The sequence below is a fragment of the Dama dama genome, chromosome 2, assembly GCF_033118175.1.
Source record: "Dama dama isolate Ldn47 chromosome 2, ASM3311817v1, whole genome shotgun sequence".
Lineage (NCBI taxonomy): Eukaryota > Metazoa > Chordata > Mammalia > Artiodactyla > Cervidae > Dama > Dama dama.
The window spans coordinates 23,309,994-23,321,094 of record NC_083682.1 but is presented as its reverse complement, the minus strand read 5'-3'; the positions used below and the strand labels follow the sequence as shown (position 1 = coordinate 23,321,094).

Sequence of the window (11,101 nt, the reverse complement as noted above, 5' to 3'; positions counted from 1 at the left end):
AAATCCAATAACATATAGATTTGACTTTAAATTAATATGTGTATTTTGTATTTATATGTAAAATGGATTAAATACATTTTTGCAAGGATAAATGATTTACTTCATCATATTAAAAATTGTTGCCATTTTAACATTAAGATAACTTGTCAGAATGTTGCCCAGTCCTCTAAAGCCATTTATTCACAGAGTGGACTAGGAACAACTAGAACTGACCGGGAGCTTGTATCAGATGCAGCATCTCAAAACCTCAAATGTTCCTCAGAAGGATCTGATGCTGGTGGAGGATTTTATTTTGAAAAAACCTCCAGGTGATCGTGTGGAGAAATCTTGGTCACTAGTTGTTGAGTTCAGGATTGACAGAGAATCCCTCTTGAAGGAAAAAGTGAGACAACTAGGGACATGTCAACTGCAACTGCTTCTTTCTCAAGACCTTGTCTCCTGAGAAATAGACATCTTTGGAGAGTATTTGACTCCATGTTATTTACTGCCTGGCTTATATGAAATCCATGACACACCTTCATAGCACAATGATCACAACCACTCAGGGGAGAACTGAGAAAGGTGCAGATGTTTGCTACCTTGAAGCTGAAGAAACACACACTGAAGACTTAGAAAGAGATGCTGACCTGTGATGCAGACCAGCTTCACAAGGGCTGTGCCAGCCCTCTCAACACTAAAGACAGCAGAAAGCTGGGTACCTATCATTCCTGACACCAATACAGAGCTATCTTCTGAGTCAAAAGAAGCATGTTGCAAACAAAATTTGGTGTAGTGTGATTTCCAATAAGAAGAAAGGTGAGTGTATTCATCTCACAATTGTGGCTTGAGACTATTAAGTCTGGAAATAATACTGTGAAAATTCAGGCAAATATTCCTCATACATTCATGTATGGAATTACTTATAAAATCCCATTTATATCCTCCTATGTTCTAAACACTATGCAATTTTGTTTTACAGAGGAGAATAAGTCTGATTCAGTGCATCAGCTGACTTACAATATATCTCAAGTCTAAAAATGTGCTGTTTAGAAATGGCGGTTTTCTGAATGTAAAGTGGGAAAGTTAAATCAATTACAAGGTGTTGGAGATTGTTTTCATGATGATTTCTAACTTAAGTAAGATTGAAAAGAAAAGAGAACATATTTACCACACAACAGAGACAAAGAGAGTTGGTAGGATTATTTCATGTGAAATAAGCAAAAAGACAGACAGCTGCTGCCTGCTTCTCCTTTAGCCTTCAGTCTTTCCCAGCATCAGGGTCTTTTCCAACAAGTCAGCTCTTTGCATCAGGCGGCAAAAGTATTGGACCTTCACCCTCAGCAACAATCCTGTCCAATGAATATTCAGGATTGATTTTTATGGCACAAATAGAAAATAGTAATACTGATATGGCATCATAGGGTAGATGGATGAAGCAGTTTGTGGCTGATGACGATGAATTAAAAGACTCTGAATGCCACACTTTAAGTCCGATCTATAGATACCATCTCTATATGTCGCTGTATATGTTTATATATGCACATACATATATGTATATATGTGGATATGCATATTATTATGTATGTACATACTATACTATGACTCACTCAACTATTCATCAGTTGATGGACATAAATTTGAATTATTTCCAACTTGCATTGTTATGCATAAAGCTGCCATGCATGTTTTCATGGTTATAAACTGACTAAATGCTTTAATAGAAAATATATTTATTATATTTGAAAATGAGGCTTTATAAATATTGAGTTTAGATGTACTTTCCTTCCATAAATAGACCCAGAGTTAAGTGATTATATAGGTGGAAAGGATGCCAAAACTGTGAATCATTTATATGGAGCACTCTACTCAAAATGAAAAAGAACATAATGAATTCCCTCCAATGACACTGTTTTACTCTTTCCCCTCCAGAGACTACACAGATGGAAATGGCAGCAGAAAACCACTCCTCAGTGACTGAGTTCATCCTCGCTGGGCTCACAGAACAGCCACAACTCCAGCTTCCCCTTTTCCTCCTCTTCCTAGGAATCTATGTGGTCACAGTGGTGGGGAACCTTGGCATGATCATACTGATTGGGCTCAGTCCTTGCTTGCACACCCCCATGTACTATTTCCTAAGCAGCTTGTCCTTCATTGACCTCTGTCAGTCCACTGTCATTACCCCCAGAATGCTGGTGAACTTTGTGACAGAGAAGAACATCATCTCCTACTCTGAATGCATGACTCAGCTCTTTTTCTTTCTTGTTTTTATAATTGCAGAGTGTTACCTGTTGGCTGCAATGGCATATGACCGCTATGTTGCCATCTGTAGCCCCTTGCTCTATAATTCCATCATGTCACATCAGGCCTGTTCCTCCCTCATTTTGGGAGTGTATACGATGGGACTGGTATGTGCATTCTCTCACACAGGCTGCATGCTTAGGGTTCATTTCTGCAAATTAGATGTGATCAACCATTATTTCTGTGATCTTCTGCCCCTCCTAAAGCTCTCCTGCTCTAGCACCTATGTCAATGAATTACTGGTTCTATGCTTTGGTGCACTTAACATCTTTGCCCCCATCCTCACCATCCTCAGCTCCTACATCTTCATCATCTCCAGCATCCTCCACATTCGTTCCACGGTGGGCAGGTCCAAAGCCTTCAGCACATGCAGCTCCCACATCTCAGCTGTTGCTATTTTCTATGGATCTGAAGCATTCATGTATCTGCAGCCATCATCTGTGAGCTCCATGGACCAAGGGAAAGTGTTCTCTGTGTTTTATACTATTGTTGTGCCATTGCTGAATCCCCTGATCTACAGCCTCAGGAATAAAGATGTCAATGTTGCCCTGAAGAAAATGCTTAAGAGAAGAATATTTTTGTGACCAGACATAACATGAGCATGATATTTTAGATCTAGTCATTGCTTATTACATTGAATAGATGCATGATTCTCTTACTTCAAAATCTTTACCAGAGCTTAAAATCTGAGTTAAGAACAAAGTTTCATGCTTTGTTACATTGCTTAAACCAGTATTCCTCCTACTATGCCATTTATTGTTTTTGGTGGGTACTTGCATGCTTACTGTCCAAAATGTACTATCTACTGTAATATTCATAAAGGTTACCCCCATACTTGTATTTTACTGCCATATCTGTGGGACCTAAGATAGTTCCTGACACTAGAAAGACCTTGATAACTTTCTTATTTCCTTTTTAAAAACATTTATGGAAGCCATATATATCTCATACTGTGTTTGTCCATTACTTTCTCTAATTAGCTACATATGACTTTTAAAAGTTAAAATTAATCAAATTTATATTTGATGAGTTCTTCAAAGATCTGCAATAAAACTGATGAGATAATAAACTATTTCTATACAAAAATTTAAAAGCATGAATGTAAGTAACTTCTGTATCAAACCCCAGTGCAGGTAATATAACTTGTGAACAGCTGATTTCTTAAGTCATTAAATAATTTTTAAAACCCAGTATCCTTGAAACAAAACTCTTGGTTTTCAAGCATGCAGCCTACATGTTAAAAAATAATATGTATGGTTGGTATCTGATGGGTCAACATAACAAATCTGGAGATACATTGGTATCTGGGACTCAAATACTCCAATCTAGATTACCATGGTTTCCTATACCCAGAGCAGAAGAACTTCACCTATATTGATACTGAGAAAATTCATAGTATGTAGAATTTTACCACATGTAAATTATAGTACAATAAATTTGGTTCAAGATAAAGAAAAAATATGATGACCTATATTGCTGCAGTCAGAGTTGTGGATCTTCCTCGATTGCCACCTTGAACCAGAACATGATCTTTAATTACTCTATACATTAAGCAAACAACATCTAGTAAACTTTTTCACATTAAGTGGTATATCTCTATATTATTCCTTAATATTTATTTTTTATAGAGTTAAATAAAATCATTAACTTATTCTACATGTTAGGAACTTTTCACGGGGTTATGACAATAACCAGTTGAAACCTTCCTGCAGCCTACATGCTAAAATATTACAAGTACTACTGCTCTATAAACACATCAAAGCATCTAAAAACAGTTAGTATATGTCAAGGAGAAAAACAAATTGTTCAACTATTGCACACGAATATTTTTTTCTGTTTTGTTTTGTTTTTTTTTAATCTCTTGTGTGATATCACTTTAGAGTGTTCCTTTAATGCAGGTCTAAAAATTTTCTAAAATTCTGAATTCTTATATAGCTTGACATGAAATTCAATGGAGTTCTAATAAGATCTATCCCAGCCTTGCTTCAAACCTATAATCTAACAAAAATGGTAAATTACAACTATATGACACTATTAAACACTAGAGAGTCAATGGGAGAAAAGGGAATTGCTAATTGTAACTTTTCCCAAGAGTTGATACTTGTGGGATATGATTCTCATGGGAGATCATTAGCATTATCTGTTATTCATCTGACTCTTAGCATCAATACTCAGATTATAAATCACCATTCACATCAACCAGCATTTTCAAGGGGCCATCAACTTCAACAAAAGTCAGGACCAGTGACTCAAAATTATTACAACAGAGTTTTCTAGGTTATGACCCTACAACAAGAAGTCCTGCAAGGTTAGTACTCAGAACTATCCCCCTGCATCACCAGAACCATTTCCCATACAGAGAAATAGAGGAGAAGAATACACAGCATTGGTGTTTTGGGGACAAAGAGGGATGTATATGAATCCCAGTCCAGGACTTTAGAAAGTTGAATCTTCTGTTCTAGGTCCCTCAGACGAAAAGATGTGAGTAGCTATTTTCTGTCTCTATCTGTCCTCACTCTAATACCCACATCCCCTGAGGAGCAAAGTTTCCCTTATCATCTTTCTGTCCCTGCTGGATAAAAGTATGGCCAGTATTTCTTTATTTACTCACTTCAACTCAGGTAGTGTGAGAGCTCTATTCACTTGTGTTGGAGTCTGTGTTAAGTTATCACTACACTCCATTCAATAATTTTATTAAAAAATCATATTTAGTGATACTTGTGTATAAGGTATTTTGCCCAACACTGTATTGAGTTTACAGTCTAGTACAGAAGAAAAGCCAATAAGTAACTCATAATAACTGATACAGAATTAAGCACATGCTAAATGTAAACATGAGAAAGTAATCCTCAGCACATAGAAAATGGCCTTATTAACTGGGGTTTCCATTATTAAAGCCTGTAACTTAAGGACCCTAACCATTGACTAGATTTCATCAGATACACTGGAAATGTGTGAGAGACAGATAAAGAAATATAATGAGTCATAAAAGAGATTCTATCAAATGCTCTTTTGTATAATAGTTAAAATATGTGACACCTGGTGGTACCTAAAAGTAAAAGTTTTTATTGTTGGGTGATATAAATCATTGAATGACAGAAATTTATTCAAACTTCATTTGGAGAACGAGGAAAATATTAATATTAGGAAGTTTATATTTAGGAAAAACTTCAAATTTCAGGATCATTGTATGTATTTAGGTAGAAAGGAGGAACAAGAAAATGTCTTAAGGAAAAAAAAAAATTCCAGCCATCATCAGTTCAGTCGCTCAGTTGTATCCATCTCTTTGTGACCCCATGGACTGCAGCACGCAAGGCCTCCCTGTCCATCATCAACTCCCAGAGTTTACTCAAACTCATGTCCATTGAATCGTTGATGCCATCCAACCATCTCATCCTCTGTCATCCCCTTCTCCTCCTGCGCTCAATCCTTCCCAGCATCAGGTCTTTTCAAATGAGTCAGTTCACATCAGGTGGCCAACTATTGGAGTTTCAGCTTCAACATCAGTCCTTCCAATGAATAATCAGGACTGACTTCCTTTAGGATGGGCTGGTTGGATCTCCTTGCAGTCCAAGGGACTCTCAAGAGTCTTTTTCAACATCACAGTTCAAAAGCATCAATTCTTCAGCGCTCAGCTTTCTTTATAGTCCAACCCTCACACCCGTACATGACTGCTGCAAAAACCATAGCTTTGACTAGACCAACCTTTGTTGTCAAAGTAATGCCTCTGCTTTTTAATATACTGTCTAGGTTGGTCACAACTTTCCTTCCAAGGAGCAAACGTCTGTTAATTTCATGGCTGCAGTCACCATCTGCAATGATTTTAGAGTCCAAGAAAATAGAATCTGTCACTCTTTCCACTGTTTATCCATCTATTTTCCACGAAGTGAGGGGACCAGATGCCATGATCTTAGTTTTCTGAATGTTGAGTTTTAAGCCAGATTTTTTACTCTCCTCTTTCACTTTCATCAAGAGGCTCTTTAGTTCTTCTTATCTTTCTGTCATAAGGGTGATGTCATTGGCATATCTAAAGTTATTGATATTTCTCCCAGCAATCTTGATTCCATCTTGTGCTTCCTCCAGCCCAGCGATTCTCATGATGTACTATGCATAAATTAAATAAGCAGGGTGACAATATGCAGCCTTGACGTACTCCAGCCATCATAGCAGAAATGAAAATGCCACTGAACCAAAAGATATAATGGAAAGAAAATCAATAGATCAACATTAAAATAACATTGACAGTATTAAGGTGTTTCCAAATGTATGGACCATGCTAAGCATCTCATAGGAATCATCTACCTGAATTTACACAGAAGGTAGGTTTTAGTGCTTCTGTTTTTCAGAGAGTTGGAGAGTAAACATGTTATCTCTAGAGCACACAGCAAGAATGGGGTTTAGCTGAGTATTCAATCTCCTACTGTCTAACATATTCAGGATCCATGAGAATGAAGATAATAGAAGTACATTAAATCCAACTACCCATTAGGTGTGTCCTTAAAGAACATCTGCTATGTAGATGGTTACTCAGTCTGTGCTCAAATTTTTATGATTGTTAGCTCAGGATGTATCTGATGATAGGGATAGTTGTCCTTGTTGTAAAACCAAATATTTCTTTCCATAATTTGAAGCAGTTAAGTTTACTCAATCTCTTGAACATATAAAATAAGTTCAGTACCTTCACTGCCATATAATGAATGTTCAGATAACTGCCCTGTGTCACAAGAAATTTTGCTTTGCTGGAGAAAAATATCCTTGGTTGCTTTAGCTATCTTAAAATACCATATTTCTAGATCATATTTGTGAAACTGTGCAGCTTTTCCTTTATCATACACAGTATTTTACTTCAAACTGAACACAATAGTTCAAATATTGCTTGAGTGTTAAGAATATGAATTTCTATTTTCTAGAAACTACTCATTTCCTTTGCAAATCTAAACCAAAGGTACACTGGTCTTTAAAAAAACATATCACTGTTGACAAGCATTGAATTGACACTAAAATTACTTATTTTACTTTGTATGTACTTTACTCATCCGCATCTCTACCATCTTTGAATTCTTTTGCGAGCATGTGCAAAATACATGATTATATTTTTAAAATGTTGGCATACCTAACACTTAGTGCTTTGCATAGATCACTCTTAGTACACTGATGCCCTGGTCACAGTGGTGGAGCACGTGGCTTGTATTTAGGCCATTATACTCTCACCTCTAAGATTATCCTAATTAGAATAAGAAATGGTTCCTGGTGCGGGAAAACCTATTGAGGTATAAACATGATGTCTGCCAAGCAGTTGCATGTCTGCCCTCTGGAGTCAAATTCCAGGGAGAAGGAAGCTGAGACATTAAAGCATTAGATCTCAGGTGAAATGATCCTGGTCATCAGATATTTTCAGTTGAAATGTTATTAAAGACAGCCCCAACTAATATAACTACTTTTCAAAGAATTGTGAATCCTCTCATTAATTATAGAAAGCATACACTACTATTACTATAAATGAAAGGAAAGTTCTATGCCATTCGACATTGATAATATTAATATATAAACATAGAAACTTGGAGAAAAGATGAATACTCAGAAATAATACTAGAAACATTTCTTTTGACTGACTTTAAAAATACATAAATTGTTATTTCTCTTACTTTATGAAATATCTTGTTTATAAAGTTCTTGAAGTTTATAATTTCTATTCTAGTTCAACCAGAATGATTGTTTATCCTACAGTAGCATGATATATTGGAGAATTCCCTTCATTATGTGTGTCCTCTGATGATGGATAAAGAATGATCTCTGCAGAATTATTCTCTGCCTCTCACACCCATGCACACACACACACACACACACATATACACATACACTCATTTTCTGTTTTTTAAACTTAGAACCTTCCGAGAAGAAAATGGACCCTGGAAATCACTCATCAGTGACTCAATTCATCCTTGTTGGGCTCACAGAACAACCACAACTCCAGCTGCCCCTTTTCCTCCTTTTCCTAGGAATCTATGTGGTCACAGTGGTGGGGAACCTTGGCATGATCATATTGATCGGGCTCAGTTCTCACCTGCACACCCCCATGTACTATTTCCTAAGCAGCTTGTCTTTCATTGACCTCTGTCAGTCCACTGTCATTACCCCCAGAATGCTGGTGAACTTTGTGGCAGAGAAGAGCATCATCTCCTACCCTGAATGCATAACTCAGCTTTACTTCTTCCTCCTTTTTGCTATCTCTGAGTGTTACATGTTGGCTGCAATGGCATATGACCGCTATGTTGCCATCTGTAGCCCCTTGCTCTATAATATTATCATGTCACATCAGGCCTGTTTCTCCCTCATTTGGGGAGTGTGTATGATAGGACTGATATTCGCATTCTCTCACACAGGCTGCACACTTAGGGTTCATTTCTGCAAATTAGATGTGATCAACCATTATTTCTGTGATCTTCTGTCCCTCCTAAAGCTCTCCTGCTCTAGCTCCTATGTCAACGAATTACTGGTTCTATGTTTTAGTGCACTTAACATCTTTGCGCCCAGCCTGATCATTGTTAGCTCCTACATCTTCATTATTTCCAGCGTCCTCCACATTCCTTCCATGCTGGGCAGATCTAAAGCCTTCAGCACCTGCAGCTCCCACATCTCAGCTGTTGCTGTTTTCTATGGATCTGCAGCATTCATGTATCTGCAGCCATCATCGGTCAGTTCCATGGACGAAGGGAAAGTGTCCTCTGTGTTTTACACTATTGTTGTACCCATGCTGAACCCCCTGATTTATAGTCTACGGAACAAGGATGTCAATGTTGCCCTGAAGAAAATGCTAGAGAGAAGAATAGTCTTCTGATCAGAAATAATATGAGAATGAATTTTTAGTCTATGTAACTAGCTATTTTATTGTGCAAGTTGATATTTAATTTTAGCCCACATGTCAATATATATATATATTTATTAACATATATTCATGCATTTAGTGGCATTCTATTGACATTATTTCATATTCATATGGCCTGTGATGCCATTTGTCTCTGAATTTTTCTCTCATAAACATCACTGAGATACAGATTAAAAGAAATAGGATGATCTGGATACATGGGCCCACTAAAGCCATCTACACTGTCCCTCCCTCTGTTCTGGTCTACAATTGATAAAGATCTTCTGTCAATGAAATATCCTCTAGCATTTATCACTAATGTTCTTTCTTCTGTCTGGAAAAAAAAAAAAACAGCAAAACTGCTATAAGTATAATGATTGTAATCTCTAACTTTTGCACATCTAATCTGGAAAAGTGTCTTTCTCAAATCCTAACTTGTGAATATCTGATTTCTCAAGTCATTAAGTTGTGTTGACAACCAACCTTGGGCTTGGAAAAAATTTCTAGATATGATCCCAAAAACATAACTCATAAGAAATTGATAGTGCAGATTTCATCAAAATCAAAATATTTTGCTTTTCAAAGACAGTGTTAAGAAAATAAAAGATGGTTTTAGATAAGTGTATACACTTTTATTTTTACATCTAATATATATGTAGATAGATGGATAAGCAGTAATTTCCAGGTTTCATATTTTCCTTTCTTAAGTGGCACTTTTTTATGATAAATGAAAACCGCCTGACCTACTATACTTCATTATCCAGCTTAGAGTATCACACATTCTCTTTTAGTCTTTTTACAATATCCTTTTTTGCTAATGTTAGGTGATACTTAAAGAATCCTAGAGTTTGCCTTGTTTCTGATGTGTGACTGGACTCTAGAAAACCAGTGTGAATCTATTGCATAATTCTGGCACTATACCAGAAGCCACATCAGCCACAATACCTAGAGTGAACCCTAGATCTTCCTTTCCAAACTCAGATAATTCTTCCATATGTATGACCTTTCATGACAAATCATAAGAAAAAAGTGCTCTTCCCTTTTGAGTCACATTCAATTCAACATCTTTGAGCTATCAGGGTTCAAAGAACCATGCTTGACTTTTTCCTCTTTGGTTTTCTTGACCAATTTCTACCACCAACCCTTGCACTTATAAAAGAAATAATGTGTGAATATTTACTTTATATTCTGGGCATGTCAGGCTTACCATTACCAAGTCAATGGGTTGCTAAGCCAGGCAACTCAGGGTTACAATTGAAGATACTGTCACTGGGTGTGTGTGTGTGTGTGTGTGTGTGTGTGTGTGTGTGTGTGTGTGTGTGTGTCTGTGTCTGTGTGTGTGTGTGTGTTTGCATGTGTGTGCTTGCTCAGTTGCTCAGTCAAGTCCAACTCTTTGAGGCCCCATGGACTGTAGCCTACCAAGCTCCTGTGCCCATGGAATTTTTCAGGTGAGAATACTGAAGCGGGGGGCCATTTCTTAACTCCAGGGGATCTTCCAGATCTAGAGATCCAATGCACATCTCCTGTGGCTCCTGCACTGGTGAAACCCCAAAAGAGGAGCATCAAATTTATCATTCTATTTGACTTAATAATAGCTTCAATTGCTTTTTCACAAGCAGTTATTTATGTTGATGAGAGAGAGCTGATTTACAAGTGGATTTTGAAGGTCATTTTAATACATGAAGGAAGTTCATTAGTATAAAGTATTTGTGAAAATTTATTTCCTGATGCTGGATTTAGGGTGTTTAAATGCTCATATTCATAATTCATAAATCATTATGGATTCAATCAAGTCTGTTAGAATGTGAGAACCAGAAACATTCATTTCTATACTTTCCTTGTTACCTGTATTCAAAACTACTGGAAAAAGGCTTCAGAGATTTAATCACAACCAGATGAAAGTTCATATTCTGACACATTTGGACTGAAATGCATTGATGAGCAGGTCTTCCTCCTTCA

General features: G+C 36.9%; 2 protein-coding genes across 2 annotated transcripts; both read left to right on the top strand.

Annotated features, from left to right (window-relative positions):
• The first annotated feature begins 1,888 nt into the window (after window positions 1–1,888).
• On the top strand, window positions 1,889–2,861 carry LOC133066701 (olfactory receptor 8G1-like). The gene has a single exon (XM_061158042.1). The coding sequence runs from the start codon at window positions 1,920–1,922 to the stop codon at window positions 2,859–2,861; it is 942 nt and encodes a 313-aa protein (XP_061014025.1). The 5' UTR covers window positions 1,889–1,919.
• A 5,282-nt stretch (window positions 2,862–8,143) lies between these two features.
• On the top strand, window positions 8,144–9,115 carry LOC133066696 (olfactory receptor 8G1-like). The gene has a single exon (XM_061158029.1). It carries the CDS (start codon window positions 8,180–8,182, stop codon window positions 9,113–9,115), a length of 936 nt encoding a protein of 311 aa, XP_061014012.1. The 5' UTR covers window positions 8,144–8,179.
• The last annotated feature ends 1,986 nt before the right edge of the window (window positions 9,116–11,101 follow it).